The sequence below is a fragment of the Sphaerodactylus townsendi genome, linkage group LG06 (genome assembly GCF_021028975.2).
Source record: "Sphaerodactylus townsendi isolate TG3544 linkage group LG06, MPM_Stown_v2.3, whole genome shotgun sequence".
NCBI classification, from domain to species: Eukaryota; Metazoa; Chordata; class Lepidosauria; order Squamata; family Sphaerodactylidae; genus Sphaerodactylus; species Sphaerodactylus townsendi.
In genome coordinates this window covers 85,220,468-85,239,958 of record NC_059430.1, presented here as the reverse complement: position 1 = coordinate 85,239,958, position 19,491 = coordinate 85,220,468, and the positions used below count along the sequence as shown (strand labels likewise).

Here is a 19,491-nt window from a genome sequence, read left to right as displayed (position 1 = left end):
ATCTTCAGAGGATCTCCTGTCAGGAGAGACTGCTGCTAGAACACGGCCATACAGCCCGGAAACCACACAGCACCCCAAGGATGTCCTTATTTAGTGATATCTATCTATCACAATCAATGACAAAACATAACTATGATCAGGTTGTACACAACCTGTGAATCAAGATGTGTTCTAAAATAATAAGAGAAAAAGATGTCCTTATCTTTTGCTTAATCTTTTTTTGCTTTCACAGCTCAAAAGGTAAGGTTTAGGGGACTAACACCTCTCCCCTGAAAATCTTTTTGCTCTTGTGAAGAATTGCCAGCCCTGCATTAGGAAATGTTTGGAGATTCTGGGGGTGGAGGGTAGTGATCAAGGGGTTTAGGCAGTGGGATCCAAAAATTTTAATAACAGGTTCCGATGGTGGTGGGATTCAAATAGTGGCGCCACTACCGCACACACGCACCTCCAGTCCCTATTGGGCAGGGAGGTTGCTTTAGTAACCCCTTCTCGGCGCTCAGAAAAAATTAGTAACCACTTCTAGAGAAATGGTGAGAACTGGTTGGATCCCACTTCTGGGTTTAGGGAGGGGAAGAAACTCAGTGAGATACAATGCCATAGAATCCACCCTCCAAAGCAGTCATTTTTTCCAGGCGAACTGATTTCTGTTGTCTGGAGATAAACTGCAACTTCGGGAAATCTCCAAGTCCCACCTGAAGGCTGGAAACCTCAAGAATTTGACACTTTGCTTAAAATCTACAGAGTTGCAAGGCTGGAAAACAGGCTGAAGATGTCAATCATTACATACAGTCAAGTTGCTCTTAAAGAACTCAGTGCAACACAGGAGGGAACAGAGACCCATTGCAGTAAAGCGATTACAGCATCAGACTAGAACTTGGAAGACCTGGACTCACATCCCCCCCAGCTTTTCAGTGACTTTGAGCCAGTCAGCATCTCTCAGCAAAACAGACCTCTCTCAGACCAAACAGAATATTAGGTATGCCAACCTGCACTCTCAGAAGGAATAGTAAGCCAAAAACATGACAATTTAAAAAACCCATGAGTGCTTGGTAAGCCCTGCGAACCCCCATGAGGGGGGGAAAGGTAAGCAATCTGCCAGCATGATATAGTAGTTAGAGTGCCAGACGAGAGTATGGGAAAAACAGGTTCAAATCCCCAATCTTCCAATGGAAACTCAGTGGGTGACCTTGGGCCAGTAATTGTTTCTCCCTATCACACAGGGCTGTTGTTCCAAGCATAATTTGGAGGAGGGATGCTATAAACTACTTTGGGGAGAAATGCAGGGCACATGAGAAAATTTTTTAGTGAAAATTTAAATTTCATTAAACATTCTGATTATGCTGCTGGCACCATAACAATGGAAAGCAAAGAAGAAATGTGATCCATCTGTTTTGAAGGATTCTACAGGCAGAAAATTAAAACTAACCTTTTAAAAACGTATTTTTGTAAATATATTTAATTGATTAATCAGCTACAAAGTAGGTAAGTACAATCTTATCTAAACAGCATTAGGTACTTATCATTTATAATCAATGACAATGTTCTCAATTGAAAAGAAAAACTTTCACCAGGTCCAAAATTTAATCTCCAGATTACTTTTGCATAAGTTACGTTATTTAACCTTAATAAATGCAATCCCAGCAGATTCTGAAAAATTCTCAGTACAGCCAAACTATGATGTACTTCCCCAACAAAATATATTTTGAGCCATATGGTACAACTGTCCTGCCAGGACATCTGCTTAGAAGGAAACAAAAGTACTTTGTTTACAGATGCTCATTTTTCCTCTAATGACATAGCAGCCAAATGTAAAGGAGTTCTAAAGCCAATAGTTCTTTTTGTCTTAAAGAATCCTACTGTGAAGGTTGGGACACTGATAGCGTGATCCTAAGCAGTTACATCCCAAGTCCCTTGACTTCAATAGAAGGGTGTAACTCTGTTTAGGATTGCACCATTATGCAGCCCTATGATGCTCAGCACTATCTCAAAGTTGCACTGCAAGAAATGCAAGCAATACAAAGGAAAGGGACAGCATAACTTCCAAAGCACAAATTTCAAGAAATATTTATGCTGCCTTCTTATTGCTTCTTACAAATGATAATAATTTCCAAAAAGGTTAATGTGCCTTGCCAAACACTAAGGTCAGAATGAGGGCCTTCCTCTCTCTGCCTGCTCTGTGCCTGAGGTGCACTGGACACTGGATGGGTCTTTTTCAGTCACAGTGTTGTTTTTAGGAAATGTCCTCCCACAGAGGATTCACCTGGCACTTTTACTGCTTGCACTTCACAGGACAGCAAGAACAAGCCTATTTAGGAGTGTTTTGGCACAAGCTGACTAGCACTTTTATCTTCTTTTCGGAGGTTTTGTTCTGCTGTTGCAATTCAGCATGATTTAACTGACCTATCTTCAATTGAATTTTCATTAAAACGTGCTTTTATGGTGACTGTTAGTTACACTGAATATCTGTAAGATGGAAAAGGTTAACTTTTTTCAATAAACTAACATTAGCATGAAAAAAACTGACACAATTTGTACTTAAACAGAAATACAGCACTTCCAAAAACAGGGCAACTCATAATTTCTGCTACAGAGAACAAACAGGAAGGAGCACTGTCTTATCAGTGTTTGGGATTTACTCAAACCAGGCTTATCTACAGAAAAAGCTAATTAAACTTAATCTCAAAACTAACAACTTCATTGTCTGTTTTTGCTTTTGCATTCCAATAGTAATAGGACTTGAAAGAAAGAAAGAAAGAAAGAAAGAAAGAAAGAAAGAAAGAAAGAAAGAAAGAAAGAAAGAAAGAAAGAAAGAAAGAAAGAAAGAAAGAAAGACAGACAGACAGACAGACAGACAGACAGACAGACAGACAGACAGACAGACAGACAGCCCGCCCAGAAAATTAGGAATGTTGTTTTTCTTATTTTTAAATAGCTAGTTGTGCCTCTACCATGCACAACTAGTATTCGACTGAACAGTTGCTCATTTGTACATTGAAAGAATGTTATGGATTCTTTACCTTGAAGGTCATGATGAGATGAGTGAAATGGAATTCAGCTTCTAGATCCAGCTGGACAGTGACATTTTCCAACCCTACAGAACAAATAGAACAGATGGGATGTTGCACAGTAAACAAGATCATTGGTCAAGGTTCTAATTTTTCCTCTCAGGGGATTCAATCTGAACAAAAATTGGAGATGCGCTATTTTGAGTGACACTCCTACTTCACTCCATAACCATTTTTTCAGAGAAGCTACAACACTGCTTATATTCTTACTTCATTTACTTAGACAAAGCAAAAGCAATGCAATGAAATAATAAACATCATAATTTATTTTCATCTTATTTTATTATATTTCTACTCCACTCTTTCCTGGCATATACTGAGCTCCAGGTGAGTAACAACAAACGTAATATATAATACTCAACAAATTAAGAAACAAACCATTAAAAAATATTAACACTAAAAACTGTTTTAAAATTAAATTAGCCAAGATGGCACCCTATTGATGATCCCCACATCATGCCAAATTAAAAATAGGATGGGGGAATTATTCTTCAATAGAGTGAGATTTGTCCCAGGGGGTAATAGCAGAAAATGGATGAAAGAAGAAGGGAAGCACAGACTCTACCAATCTTATCCAACGGGGCCTAGCAATGAAAGGAAGGGAAAAGGAAAATGGAGATGGAAATAGGGAATGGAAGGAAGGGGAGGCCACCCGCTCTAAAACTCAAATATAGGCCTGGTAGAATACCTCCGACTTATAGGTCCAGTGGAACTGAACCAGGTCCTGCGAGGCCCAGGTCTTATTTGAATCAGAGGTCCACTAGGCCCTGGTTAAGGACAGCTGGATATTTCTCAAGCTAGGAAATAGTAGGAGGCTGTTGTCTGCTAAGTGTAATGCTCTTTGGGGGCTGTAGCAGGAAAGGTAGTAAGAATTAGATAATTCTTTTTTTAAAAAGAATTAGATAATCTCTTGTAGGTGAGAATTATTAATAATTACTAAGTTGTACTAACACAATTTTGGTATATAGACTGTTTTATGTGGTCAAGCAATAATAATAACAACTGCATACCTCTAAGTTTTACAGTCACCAGGACCATCCCCCTGGGACACTAAGTAAGATGGACCCTACAAACTGTGAATGGAAAGAATTCATGGAATGCATTACCCTCCCTTCTCCCTGGAGCTTTCCACATCCAGTGGTGGGATCCAAAAATTTTAGTAACAGGTTCCCATTGTGGTGGGATTCAAACAGTGGCGTAGCGCCAATGGGGCTGGGAGGGGCACGACGGGGGCGTGGTCAGAAATTCAAGGGCGGGGCATTCCTGGGCAGGGCTGTGGCAAGGATGCAGCCGCTGCACCGGTCCTTGGGCGGGAAACGAATGCACGCAGGCGCAGGCTGCCATGCACGCCGGTGCACCTCCTGCTAGACTGCTTCAAGTTCTGCGCACTACTGCTGAGAGGAGGGCGTAACTAAGGCAAAAATCACATGGCAAAATCACCAATTAGTTACCCCCTCTCGGCACACACAAACAATTAGTAACCTACTCTCGGGAACCTGTGAGAACCTGCCGGATCCCACCTCTGTCCACATCCCATGAAAATCTGGCCCAAAGGATTGGGGAACCCTGAAGAACACAATAGGATGCAGTGGGGCAGGTTGCAAATACACAACAAATAAGCATAAATCATTCTCTTTTCTTGCATGAAGTTTTTCAAAAATGGAGGCAGATCTCATTTAAGGGGATGTGTGTCTGGGGGTTGAATTGTGTCAATTCACCCTTCCTATCATATCCCTCTTTCTTAGGATCCCCCAATTTTTGAGAGCAGTTTTTCAAAGGATGCAGGAAGCAGAAAGAGGAGAGAGTCATTCTTTCTCTTTCCACTCATGGTTCACCGGATCTTAATGTTGGCAGCAATAGCACGGCAAGATTAGGAAGACTTCAAACAATAGACCAAGCTTAACAATCACCAAAATAAATCCATTCATAGTTCACAGGATTGAACCTACTGCCTCTGAGCACAGTAGAACAAATCTTCATATGGAGCATCTATGTGACAAACAATGCAATCCTACGCAAAGCTACTCCAGTCTAAGTCCACTGAAATGAATAGGCAGACTGAGGTAACTCTGTTTAGGATTGTACAGTAAAATAGTGATATTCCATTTCTTTTTGCTAACCAGTGCAATCCCTGCATTGCTAGACCACCTATCAAGCGGATGCTATCTAGCTGATTGAAATACATTCCTGGAACCCATGCAACTGCTTAAAATAACAAATTACTGCTGCTAGAAAGATATATGTAACTATCCTGCTATATCTATCTACTGCCATCTGTGCATTCTTTCCTTGATCTTTACTTTATGGCTTCACATGCTTTGTAGTCAGCTAGGCTTCCCCTGGTACCTCTGCCCCTTGAGAATTGTGTTACATCCGTTATCTCATAGGGCAGGAAGTCAGGTAGCTTTCTCTTACTATCTGCTGCCAATCTTGGGGTGCCTTAGCTTCAAAGACCGTTTTTCACAAACTGGAAGGGGGCTCTCTATTGGGTATAAAGGGGACTGTGAATGCCAGCTTCATCAGAAATGCTTTGCCAAGTTTGGTGCTTCAAAGCCTATTCAATAAACACTACTGATCAATACTTCAGAATCCATTTATTCACTTAAGGTTGTGAGACCTAATCCCATTATCACTTTCCCATCTCCCTTCATCACCTATGGGCTTGAATCTCACCAGGTGAAAGTGCAGAAGTTTTATTTAGTGCAATTTGATTTCATCAAAGAAGGTGATCATTTGCAGGCATAGGGGGTGGGAGAAAGAAGGTCTGAAATATATCTTGCACTGTGTCTTGCACAAATGGAAATGCAAACAGAACCAACAAGCTTATTCAGTGCAAGGACTGATCGATCTAACAATCTCTTGTTCTGTTGCTGCAAGAGCTCTTGAGAGAGTGGAAATGTTTATGGGATCCATTCCATGGTTTTCTCTTCATTCCTGTTAATGTTCTTGAGATGACACTCTGTAATCAAGTATTTACATGGTAAAGTGCTCTGGATGACTGTCAATGTTAGGTCATTTCTGCAGGGGCCAACATCAGCGCCTCAGGGACGGTATAAACACCGTCCCTGCGGTGCTGTTCGCATGGCGGGAAAACACTGCTTTCTTGACACGCTTAATGAGCAAGTCTTTTGGAAAGCAGTCCTGCCGGCACCATGTGAAGTGCACCAGCGTGAGGGCACCGCTTTTAGGAGCTTCCAGTTTGTTTTGTTTACCTACCTTTTCTCCCTGCGTAGCTCTGGAGTGGGAGGGACCTGCCCACGTTGCCCTCCTACCCCCAGGGGTTAGAGGGCAGCTTGAGTGTGTCCCTTCCTCTGTCCAGAGCTTCGCAGGGGGAAAAGGTAGGTAAACAAAACAAATCAGAGGTGGTTCCGTGCAGAGTTTCGGGACCGCCCACACAAGACCGTGCGGATCAGTCCCAAGGCTCCACCGGCATAAATTATATCGGTGGTTAGCTGCTGCTTCCGCCCATGCGGAAACGGACTTAGTCACAGCATCATGTTTATGATACCAAATGGTTCAAAAATTGACTGCCTTTCCTTTACTCTCATCTCTTTACCCGGGCTTGTCTCATTCTTAAAAAGATGAGAATTACAAAGAATTTTCAAGAGCAGCCAGCCAGTTGATTCTAAAAGCTCAAGAAACAAGGTGGTGCTCAGCTCCTGTTGGTGCTCAGCATATTGCATTCAAGGATATATTGCCTCTCTGCATGGAAGTTTTATTTCAATATTACAGTCAGAGTCCCCTGGCACAGAATGGTAAGCTGCAGTACTACAGTCCAAAATTCTGCTCACGACCTGAGTTCAATCCTGACAGAAGTCAGTTTCAGGTAGCCAACTCAAGGTTGATTCAGACTCCCATCTTTCTGAGGTTAATAAATGAGTACCCAGCTTGATGGGGGTAAAGTATAGACAACTGGAGAAAACAAAGACAAACCACCTCATAAACATAACCTGCCTAGTAAACATTGGAATGTGACATCACTCCATGAGTCAGTAATGACTTGGTGCTTGCACAGGGGACTACTTTTACCTTTAACTACTTTGAGTAAATTGAACTTCCATGTATAGAGATTGTATTACTGAGAGGCATAGGGAGCAATTCTAAGCAGGTCTATTCAGAAATAAACTCAATTTTATTCAATGCAGCTTACCCCTACGAAAGTGTTCTTAGGAGTTCACTGACAGAGATTCTACATGTTATTGCATCAGTCCTTGATGAAAAGCAGAGCCTGCTACATACAAGTTTACTTAATGACTAACATGCCATCAAGTCTCAACTCACGGTGACCCTTCCATGGCGTGCACAAGGCAAGAGATAGCAGTCTGCATAGCAAACTGTCTTCCTTGGTGGTCTCCCATTCATGTACTGACCAGTACAAACCTTGCTTAGCTTCTAAGTTTTCATGAACAAGCTGGGTTGTTCAGGCGGCTACAAGTTTCCATGATAGCCTAAAGATCCTTTAAAAACAAAAGCTTTGGAAAAAATAGGATCCTTATGCTCTGGCCAGTGAGCACCAGATAGTTTATGTTCCTCTTTCATAGAAAAATTATCAGTGAATACTGTGGGCATAAATTATCTGTACCTAGAACAGGACACTCAAAACTGTAAACAGCTATAGTTTTAACTAAAACATCAGTAATAATTTAAGTTAAAATTTTCCTGCTTCACATACACATGCTCAAGTTCAGTGCAATGTGAAGATATTTAGAATACTGAATAAGAAACACTAGAGACAGCTTGATTTAGTTGTGTAAACTAAGGCAGTGCTCCAAATATACTTCCTCAGAAGTAAGTCTCACTGAAATCAACAGGACTTATAACTGTGAGCTGAATTGTGAGATGTAAGATTCTGCAGCAGATTTAAGAATTGCTTGTAAATCACTTTTTGTAAGTAACTTTTTCCATGCAATTATTTGATTGCAGCTACAAAGTCCAATGTCTTTTACTGGCCAAATGAAATCACAGTATAAAATACTAATACAATTAAATCTCAGAATGTTGCCATTATCCAACAAAAAGATGACATTAGTCTGAGTAAGAAAAGGAGGCCTCTGGACAAGCTACAGAAGTAATGGCATTTTCGATTCTGTTACAGTTTTGCTGTAGACTTCCCAAAAGGTTTTGGCTAAGCCAAAGTTCAACTTTACTCTCAGTAAACTAAAACACCTTTGTCATAAGTGTTATAAGCTACAGAATCTCACTGCTTTAAACTTCTCCATCTCAAAAGCTCTTTCACTCATGCCCATTTCCTTGCAGCAGTTATGATATTAAAGGCTATAATAAATGTTTGCATGACCAAATGACAACTCAGATAACAAGCAGTGTTGAATTATGGAACATGAAGGGACCAAAAGAATATTCACCAACTACTTGCTCAAAAGCTGCACCATCTTCCAGAACAATCCCAAATTAAGTATGTCACAAGCAGAAAACAGTAACACAAACTCTCTTTGCTGGTTTAAACATTTAGGATATGACTGATGGCCCATCTTTGGGCAATACCCATTCAAGTTTGAAACGCACAATAACTATGGTACTGTAGCATAGATTTAGCAGGTGAGAATACTTATGTAACACTCAGGTACTTTTCTTCACATCACATGACTTGTGCAGTCATGATAAGCCTAGTACCGTAACATATGAATACCATAAGAGCTAAAACATTATTTCTTCATTCATGTAACTGTCACCTTTTACCATGAACTTTCCCAGGCAATACCCTGTTGAAAGAGCTTAACCCAAACAATCTGAGAACATCCACCAAGCCTGGAGATCCTCAAGACTTAGAACATAAGAACATAAGAACAAGCCAGCTGGATCAGACCAGAGTCCATCTAGTCCAGCTCTCTGCTACTCGCAGTGGCCCACCAGGTGCCTTTGGTAGCTCACCTGCAGGATGTGAGAGCAATGGCCTTCTGCGGCTGTTGCTCCCGAGCACCTGGACTGTTAAGGCATTTGCAATCTCAGATCAAAGAGGATCAAGATTGGTAGCCATAAATCGACTTCTCAAACTTGCCCCTCCTACAAACACCTTCACCCAATCTCTTCCCCAAAAGCCTGCAGATATCAACAAGGCTTTGAGCAATTGAGGCTAGTATGCAAGCATTCTCTTTCCTTCTTTTTGCCTTTACTCTTCCCTGTCCTAGTTCCCAAGAGGTGAAAAAATGAGAGGGAAGAAGACACAAATGGTGGGAAAGAAATTCCCACTGAGCTAAAAGGGAAAGCAGAATCTGTTACAGAAATATCTTAAAGGAAATGCCTTCTTTCACAACTACAATACTGAACAGTTCATTTTGGTAAATCACATTATGGCACATGCCTTAAGCCACTGTACAACAATGAATCAGAGACGTGAAACAGAATATTCTAAGTTAACTATTCAACAATGGAATGATGGCAGGTAAAACATTTCCTCATATGCCCACTTTCACCTCAGAGGAGAAAAAGATCAGGACTAGTTTGTGAAACATATCTTTCCCAATAACAAAATATCTTGATCTGTTGTCTTTTTCAATGTTTCGATGTTTATAAAAATGTTGCCTAAAAAAATAGCAACTTCCATTACAGGCTCTAGTTTTACCAAACAAATGCTGTTTATGTTCAGGACTCTAAAATTAGGAAGTGGAATTAATTACAAGGCAGAAATCATTATAAGCACGCAGAAATCAAAGCAACCTGTTTTGTTCTTGGGCGATTATCACCACAACATACCATTTTCTGACTGCCACCACAGTTTGAGCCGGTTTGGAGCAAAGGTAGTGACCACATTCTCAATACGGTGACTGTCTGGGTTGATTGTCTCATGGAATGGGTCCCGTGAATCACATATAAAACATTTTTTATCCTCCTGTAATTAAACAGATTATTCAATCAGTCTTGCAGAGGCTTTCATCCTGCTCCAAACAACCTGCTAAAAACACAATTCACAATGACTATTTGAAGAACTCCTGAGTATATGCCATCTAAACATTATTTTTTTATTCATCTGCAAGGTCTAAAACATCAGCTTTTGTGACTCTGTTTCATTTGATTCTTCATATGCCCTTCCTAACAGAGAAAGAGTCCAACATTTTTATCATTAAAGACTGAGGTGAAGAGTTCATTCAGCTTCTCTTCAGTCTCTCTATTCTCCTTCAGCAATTCTTAATTCTTCTGTAGTCCAACCAACTATCTAACTGACTTCCTACTTTTAATGAATTTGAAGAAATGTTTTTTGGGCTGGGGAGTTGCAACATTTTTAGCATTATAGTCCTCAAATTCTTTTATTTTTTCAGACATTAGTTTGCCCGATTGTGCTCTTTTTGGTTCTCTTCATCTCAAGACTGTTGCTTTTTAAAGGAAACCTTCCTGCTTCTATATTTTTCTTGACTCTATTAATGAACTCTATTAATGATTATAGCTGAATTTTTAGTACTGTTGTTTTAAATAATTCCCAAGTGTTTTGAACAGTTTAGACTCTCCTGACTCTTCATCCCAGTTTTCTTTTAACTCATCCGCTGTCTATGAGAAGTGTCATCTTTTGAAATTAGACTCAAGCAATATTAAATTTCTGGGCCTTTTCTATTTGTATTTCTGTTTAATTGGTTTGTATTATCAGTTCAATGACACATGCATCTTATAGAAGATTCTGGCCACCAAGCAGCATTAAATCTATGGTTGCTGCTTATTCAGTTGACTCTATCACTGTTCCAGGACATGGACATTTAAAGGATCTAGACATTTTCACTACAATCCAAAATTACATTTACCCAACCAGTGTGATGATGTATTAGGGCAAACTATTACAATATTTTCTCCTTTGGCTGCCTCCCTGATTTCTTCCTCCTCCTCAGGATCACAGATCCCTTCAGTTTCAGAAGGTTTTTTATATGTGCCCTATATCTTAGTACCAAGAACTCTAGCTCCCTCATCTTGTCTTCAAGCATTAGTAAATAAACCCACATATATTACACCCCTCTCATATTTTCTGTGTGTGCTTGGTCACTTCTTGTGGCCTATCTAAGCAGTCTTCATACCTTCCCATATGCCCAAGTTCTAGCCCTATCCTTACTTAGGTGGTACAAAACATTTACAACATCATCCCTAATGGCCCAATCCAGAGTGTGTGGAGGGATGTGAACTGATGTCTGCGCTGGTGGATTTGCATTCCTGGTGGATTTATCCCAGTGAAGGGGCAAATCCACTGATGGGTGGCTTCTGTGACCCAGCGGGGCATTCCAGAGGCACAGCTGGGGGACAGAGCTGATGTTAGTTGGCTTCCATCCCAGCTTTGCCTCCTGGAACACCAGAACCTGGGGGTTGGACTTATGCCCCCCTTTTGGTCCATTAAGCCCTGGGGAGGCCTTTTTGGAGGCGGGGGGAGCTTTTTTTCATTTTTTGCCTTTTCACACTTCCAAAAAGCCCTCTTGGAGGCAGCAGGGCTGCACCACCTCTGGATTGGGCTGCCTGGGATAAGTCACCCTCAGTCGAATATTTCCTAGCTCTTCTTAGCCTCCTCCAGAGAACATCTCTGCCTCTTTCCCTGATTTTTGGAAAAGCTATTTACAAATGTGTTTTGTTCTATTTACAAATGTGAAACAAGGACATTTCTTCTCTTATGGTTAAAATATATTTTCTACTTGATTATACAGTATCTACCTGTATATGCTATATTCTATATATACTACATTTTAGAAAAAGAGTGGCTTGCTTCCATTCAATCTTTCAGCTCTATGACAATTCTGAAGTTACTAGATTACATTAAGCAAGAAACTAGATGAGGAAACAGTCTAGACAAAGTTCGTAAAGTTGTGGTGGTTTTTCCGGGCAAAGTTCATACGATGTGCTTGGGAAAAAAATCTGGATGTTTCTTACTAATATATTTGGACTCACTGTGCACAGTTAATTCACTAACCATAATGCTCCTGAGTTGAACAAAAATCCAATTTAAGGATATCACAATGCAATCCTAAACAAAGTTACAGCCTTCTAAACCCACTGAGTTCAACACACACATTCTATAGTATTTCTATTTAGAACTGACCTGTAAATCAGTTTAGCAGAAAACTTTTCATATATTTGTAATTCAAAGGGATGTTGTTCTGGCTCTTTTTTCATCTTGATATACATGAAGACTTCAGGATAAACTATGAGTTTTGTTTATAAAACATTAACCTAAACACCTATACAAGTAGATCAAATTTGACTGGAACTTTATGCAAAGAGGCCCTCGTTCATACTGATGGGTACTGTGACGAGGATAGGTGGATGAGCCAGATAGTCACACTTGTGCCTCTTGTATTACTGCAGTTTAGACAAGCCTCACTGGGGCCATGGGCAACCTTGGGCAACCTCTTAAGTGCAATCCTAAGCAGAATTAATACCTCTTTAAGCCTACTGACTTGCCTTGGTAGACTCTGATTCAGAGACCTTTGCTCGAAAGTACAGTGGTTTGCTAGTTACAAGTACCTTGCCTGAACAAAGATAATATGAAGTGCAATCATTATACTAGAGGGTCTGTGTGAAAGTATTCAGAAGCCGTTAACACAGTAGATTCTCACTCAAAAAAATCCAGAGATGCAAATTGATTTCTCAAACCAACTTTCCTGAATATGAGCTCTTCTGCCTGCACTATACACATAGGTTTTTTAAAAACTTTTTTAAATCTCTGAGCCACTGCACTGCACATACTTCTATACTCTTTTTCACCAAAAGATTAAAAACAGAGTTGTATATTCATCCACCACACGCTGGGCTTTCTTTGTTATAGAATTCTCTGCTTGGGTCCTACCTAGTTCTGCTCCCCCTTCATTTGAATGCAAAAATAAAAACAAAAAAACCCCACCCTTGCGACTTTGTTGATGCCAAACATGTGATCAAAGCGGCCATGCGGGGCCAATGCTGACTGCAAGAGGGGTGCAGGCCCTGCCCAGGGGCATAGCGAGGGCTGTGCAAGCAGTTGAAGAGCATGTAATCCACGGCATGCAGTGAGGCTCCAAGCGGCACAAGCCCACCAGCAAGGGGCCCCTCCCAAACACACACCCCCCCCCAAGCAAGCAGTGGCAGGCACAATAACATAAGTATCCATCTCTCCTCTCCTGGTGGTGCAATTTGCCCTGCCTGTGCATGGCCTCACTTCAACACCCAGCAGAAAAGAAGGTGGTCCCGCACAAATGTTCTGAGACTGATGTGGCTCACTGAGATTATAAATACAGAGTATATAACATGAGCCAGGAGCTGTGAACTTCCTCTCAGGGGCTGGCCCAGAGACCACTCTACCAGCAACCCACAGCTCCCCTTGTCCTGATCCCAGCTCAGCCTTGTCTCACGGTGCTCCACAGGGGATAACGAGAGGGATCGCCAGAGGGCAGGGAGCAAAACAGCTTCCCCTCCTATCCTTCTGCCAAGCACTTCCTGTTCTTTTTAACTCCTCTCCAGAGGAAGACATGCCTGCTCCCCTCTGTCAGCCATTTTGCCAAGGAATAGTATGGTGTAGTTTTAAAAAGGTAAGTACTGCTGATAGTTGTTTGATGGACTATAAATGTTCTTTTATCAAAGTAACATGTTTAATAATGCATAGAATAATGGTTTTGACAAAGGAAGTGCTTAAAAATGAATGTTAATTCTCATATTTATTCAGAATTATTTTGTAATGCAGAGCCATACTATTTTCTCTTCTACCCCACCACCACTGACCGCACTTTAATCTTTTGGTGGAAGAGTATAGCACTGCATGCTGCAGTTGTTTTGGATATCAAAGTATCTTGGGACAACACAATCCAAACATACAGAAGAACAACTATGGCAGAGGATTTTTATCTTGCCTTATTGAAAAAAAATTGTTTCAATACTGAAAAAGATGTAACAGGCAAATGAGAGAATTTCCTATGACTTCACAAAAGAACACATCTTTTGTTACAGCTTGGAGCCTGGGGATAAAGTTTCATATTTTTCCCTAGGAGTGTTTGTATTTGAGGGGAAAGCCCCAAGGAGTTTGAGCTCAGAATTTTTGTTGGTATCGTAGAGAACTTCCAGGGAACAGTACTCACACTCATAATAATCCTGGGAGACAGTTGTTTGATGCATTTAAGGAGCAAAAGCAAACAAGAGCAGGAAACTGCAGGACACATGCAACTGTACAAACAAATCTATGCCCTAGGGATGTAGTCTGCTTCCTCTCAACCCGTAGGGCAGCACCAGATGTTTCTACTTATCTAGAGAGGGTGTGGGGCTGTTTAGACAGCCAAAGGCAGAAAAGGGAAGAGTAGGCAACTTGGTGATCAATTTTACTATAATGATTATAGAGACTGTAAAGGCATGGGAGGGGACAAATTTGTTTCAAAATTTCTGGGAATTGTACATTTCTAACTATGCTTAAATTACAGTAATCTCTGGCTGTATGGGCTTACCTGGAGGTGACTCACAATACAGTATGGTTCAGGTTTTTGGAGCCCACAGGTGGAGGTAACAGAAAGTTTTGAAGCTCGTCCAATTAGCAAGTCTCCGGTAGCAGGATAGCAACTCCCCTCAGCGCATCCATAACTGAATTCTGGTTCCTGGCCTACTGCAGTGGCCCAGAGACCTACAGATCCAGAAAGGGAAGCTTTTCAGTGGTAGCGGCTCCATATTAGTCAGCTTATATTTACTCCAGTTAGATCTTTTTTAAAGGTCACAACACAGCCACACTGTTCTAGATTTAGAACATCCATTACATATTATAGAATGGTAAAATTCTAGAATAGGCAATATTGCCTTATAAAATCCATCTGACATTTGAATTTGAAGCGTACACTTTATTTGAGTCATCAATTCCTGTCTTTTGACAGACTGAAAACATTCTTAATTCTATGACTATTGTGAAATTGACAAGGATCAACAACATCTAGCTTGCTTAAAGAGCAGCAGTCATAAAAATGACACTGAAATTTCTTCAGGCACACCGATTAAGTTATGCCACAGTGCCATGGTAGAACAGACAGAATGTTAACTGAATCATCCCATCATTCCAGGGCACTGCAGACAATCACATTTTATCTCCATGTGTGATGAGTGGGATTTTGTCACCACAGACACAAAATTGTGGAGTCACTTTGCCACACAGTCAGCTCTTGATTCAGCACACCACTATCAATACTTTGAAAGGGGCACATCAAATGGGAAGGTGGAACCAGTACCTGCCCATATTGGATCCATGAAAAGTAACTGCCACAAATAGTAAAGGGGTTCACACTGGGTTGAATCCACTGTTGGCATTCTGCCCACATGGTTCTGGGGGGCTTAATATCCTTGCTCAATTACAGGAGGAGGGAGTCTGCATTATTCCCTAATTTACATTTTGTAAAAGATGCTAGAGGCATGGGACCAGGCCTAATTTCTACACACACACACCAATTATCTGCAACATATATTTCATAATTCAAGGATTAGGTTGCCATCTTGTTGGCTGTGTTCCTAACACCTGCAAGATGGACAGGGATTCAACAGGTGATGCTCTTGATGCAATAGAGATACATGGGAAGAGAGTGCTTAACCTAGGGAATTTCAGTCTTTCAGCATTATGAATCTTGTTCCAATAGTAAATACTCTGGGTTTTAAACCAATCAGGGTAGTTTTTTGCCCACCCCCCCCCCCCCCCCGCAACTGTGCACTCTGGTGCAGTTATTCGGAAATAAATTTCATTGAGTAGAAACCAGTGGCTAGCCTGTGTGTGAAACAAGATGCTGGGCTGGAAAGAATGTTAGTTTGATGCAGGTTTCCTTCTTGTTGGCCTGCTCCAAATAGCTGAAAGATGGTCAAGAATTCAACAGGTGATGCTTTCCATGCAGTGGAGATGCATGGGGAGAGGGTGCTTAACCCAGGGAATTTCAGCATTACGAATCTCATAATGAATTCAGCATTATGAATAGTAAATATCCTGTGTTTTAAACCCAGTTAACGTTGGTTTTTTGCCTTCAACCCTCCATGACTCCACTCCGGTGACATTTGGAAATCAACCTCACTGGATGGAAACTAGTGGCTAGCCTATATGTGTACCAAGGTCCTAGGCTAGATGCACCAGATGTTAGTTGGATGCATTACAGCTGTTCTTAGGATTTGCTTCAGGGGCCTGAGATTTGCAGTATTAGTCTAACCACTTGGGAAAGGGGGTGGAGTTTCTCCCTGAAGAGACTGAGATAAAACAGGAGAGATTCGACTTTTGGAGGGGGAAATGGCCTTCTCTAGATGCCAAGACCGTCAACATTTTCCCTGTAGTTCCTTCTCTCTGAGTGAGGGGAACACAATCCAGCTGCGCTTGGGACCTTCCAGAGGCAGAGAACAAGCAGGCAATTAAAGCCATCTGGCGCCAGACGAGTTCTTTTTTTTGGGGGGGGGGGGAGGAGGAGAGCAGCACGTATGCAGGCTTACAACGGAGAGTTATGTTAGGTTCACCAACTCCAGGAAGGTACAGAATTAATCAAAAGTCACTTAAAAGGAGGTGCATTTGGAGGGTCGCTGCTCCGAAGAAGAGGGTTTTCTGGGCTCTGATAAGTTCAGGATGACTTCAGATGGAAGGTTTGCCTGTCCAGTTAGGGTGCAATATATTTGAGTGTACTGCCCCCCTCCCCAAATTCGTTTTTAATGACGTTTCTGCACTTCCCCATTGTCATTCGAATGCGCCTCCCTTTCCATCAACCGCACTTCGAAGGGGCTGCACGTTCTTCCCCGAGCCAAAATATTACATTTTAGTATGCAGACGAAATGTTATTCTCTAATGCACCAGATTAACAGGCGCCCTTTTTCTTCGCTGGATATGTAAATCACGTTTGCTGAAAAGTGGCATTTGGGTGGGTTGCGAGGCAAAACGCCCTTTCCAAAAGATGCAGCTGCAAACCACAGAACCTTGCCCCCACCTCGAAGGAAATAAAGGCTGACATTTACAGTGCAATCATATGCAGTTATTCACTATTAACGGCACAGGATTGTACCTTTACGCATGCATATACACGAGATTGCAGTCGTAGTCACAAATAAATCCCGTTCTGCGGAACGTTCAGGTAAACGGGCAAGGGACTATCATGATAGCATGAACTTTTTGCACTAGACAACCAAGGCGCTACTTTTAGGTGCCTTACGGTTACACATGCGCTAGTGCGACTGTACTGTGCCCCGAGGAGCTTGCAATCTCAAAATTTGGGCGGGGTGAGTTTAAAGACATTCGAGATAATGATTTAGGAACCAACCTAAACAAAAAACTAGCTTCCTAGACTGGCCTTGATGCTATCCTCTCCCCCCCCCCCCCCCGCAAGCAACAGCATTTCTTTTTTACAACTTTTGAAAAGGCTGCTTTGAATGAAACAAGCCCCAAGTTCTTCTCAACTCAGAGCTCGCTGCTGGCTGGGACATTCCAACTGCATTCAAACAATAAGGCAGGAGATGGCAAACTTAAAAAAGAAACGCTTAATTACCTAGAAAGCAGCCAAAGTACACCTGGAACAGCCCCATCGCTTTACTTCTGCCTGGGCAGGAGAAGGTAGCAACCGGCTTCGCCTTCCTCTCTGCAGAAGAACTGCAAAACAGACATTTAATGAACAGGCTGCATGCTGAAGAAATCGGGACAAGCAGCTCGCCCCTCCTTACCGTTTCGTGCCTTCTACTCCTTCCAGCTAGTCAGTGAGAAGCTTTGGAGAGGCGAAACTTCACCTCCGAGAGGGAGGCTCTCCCACGCAAGCGCCGAAGGGGCTGCAATCCCGCCCTCTCGAGGGGAGAGCGCCGGCTACGACCCTCGAGGGCCGCCCGCGACCGCCTGTCCTTTGTCTCCAGACCGGAGCTGTACCAGGGCAGTTGTTTACATCACCATCCCGCGAGCGCCTTCAGGTTATTTCTGGTGCAAATATTTAGATCGGCGCTTCACTTTGCTATACCCATCGGCTGGCTCTCACTCCAGGGGAATCGAACTGGAGTCTGGTGGCATCTTGAAGACAAATTTTTGTTCAAGTATAAATTCAAAAGAGGCGGGATATCTGGAATTCAGGAAGGAGGCATCTAACAGATGCTAACTACCTGAGCAAATAAAATTGAACAACCCTGCCGCATTTAAAATATACAATTTCCAAAGGAATTTTTTAAAAAGTTACGCAGCCCCTGAATATCTTGTAGTAATTTTACCATTTTAAATAATTTCATTTTGCAAGCAATTTATTCATTGTATTTTCTCCCATTCCAACTTCAAGAAGCTTGGGGCAATTTCCAGGGATTTCCCATCCTCGGTTCCCAACAACCCTGTGAGGTGGGTTAAATTGAGAGCGAATTACAGATTACATTAATTACTGAAGCACAGACAGTCCGTAAATATCATGGCAAGCAGGCACTAGAACTCCCTGGTTCTTTTAAACATTGTTTATAAAAAAATCTTTTAAACATTGTTTATAAAATAATCACAATTTTTCCCTATAAACAACAATTTACTCAAATTTAGTGGTTACAGTTTCCTTCTCTTTCTGTGCGTGGGGTTATTTGGAATTCATGCTCTCTGTATTAGCCTGCACATATACTTTGCACTGATTGTTTGGATAAGCTCTAAACTGAATAGATAAAACAGCAAGGTATAAAAAGTATGCATTGTTTTACAAAACATTCTCATGACCTTTCAGGTGACCTAATGCTTTGAAGGCCTCCTGGATCATGGTGTTTGAACACCTGGTATTAGCTTCCTTAGAATTCTTTCACACACAGTAACTCTCAGGATCCACAACATACTCCCTCCTCCCCCATTACAAATATTTCCTTTCCCTGTTAATTTCGAGGAAGTATCAACAATCCTAGCAGGAGATAAATACTTTCATCTTGCATAACATCCTAACTTACCAACATTTATTTACCACAGTACCACTTTCCACTCAGTAACACCCTAATCTCATTGCCTAATGATTAAGCCCATATGCCTCATTCTGGAGTCTGGGGAGTTTAATAATTAGGCCAAAGACGCTGAGGAGGAGGAGAAGCTGAGAAAGGGGAACTAGCCGATCACCCTCCCCCTCATACACACTTTCATTCTCAGAGAGATTGATGAGGCAAAAAAAACCCCAAACCCTTTTTGATAATAAATCCACTCCCCCTCACATGCAGCTACGCTAACATTTCATACTCCCATGCAAAGTCCCCAGAAAGAAAGGAAAAAAAATGCATCCATCCCATTTTGGAATGATTTTCAGTAGAACTATGTATGGACTGTATTGTATTCCAGTCTCCAATATTCATATTTGGAATCTGAACTTGGGGTTACATCCCCCTAAGTCTAGTGAACATCAAAATAACTTGGCTATCTTCTATTCGCATAGTCCCGTCAGCACCCAACTGCCTTCTTTGTGCCAGACTCTTTTTGGTGAACAACATTAAAATATATTTTAGACTCCCTCTTGCTATTTATGCTTGCATGTGAAGCCATTTTGGATACATAAGTATCCAGTTT

At 41.6% G+C, this 19,491-nt stretch overlaps 1 protein-coding gene across 1 annotated transcript in view; it reads right to left on the bottom strand.

The window, feature by feature from the left end:
- LAMB1 (laminin subunit beta 1) overlaps nucleotides 1–17,961 on the bottom strand; it is a 71,821-nt gene extending 53,860 nt beyond the window's left edge. Inside the window, exons 1-5 of the mRNA XM_048500033.1 lie at nucleotides 17,661–17,961; nucleotides 17,489–17,589; nucleotides 14,453–14,625; nucleotides 9,777–9,912; nucleotides 3,018–3,091 (exon numbers count right to left, since the gene is read on the bottom strand). Coding sequence (XP_048355990.1) covers nucleotides 3,018–3,091; nucleotides 9,777–9,912; nucleotides 14,453–14,625; nucleotides 17,489–17,525 — 420 coding nt within the window. The 5' untranslated portion in view covers nucleotides 17,526–17,589; nucleotides 17,661–17,961. The remainder of the gene's footprint in view (nucleotides 1–3,017; nucleotides 3,092–9,776; nucleotides 9,913–14,452; nucleotides 14,626–17,488; nucleotides 17,590–17,660) is intronic.
- Nucleotides 17,962–19,491: the final 1,530 nt, after the last annotated feature.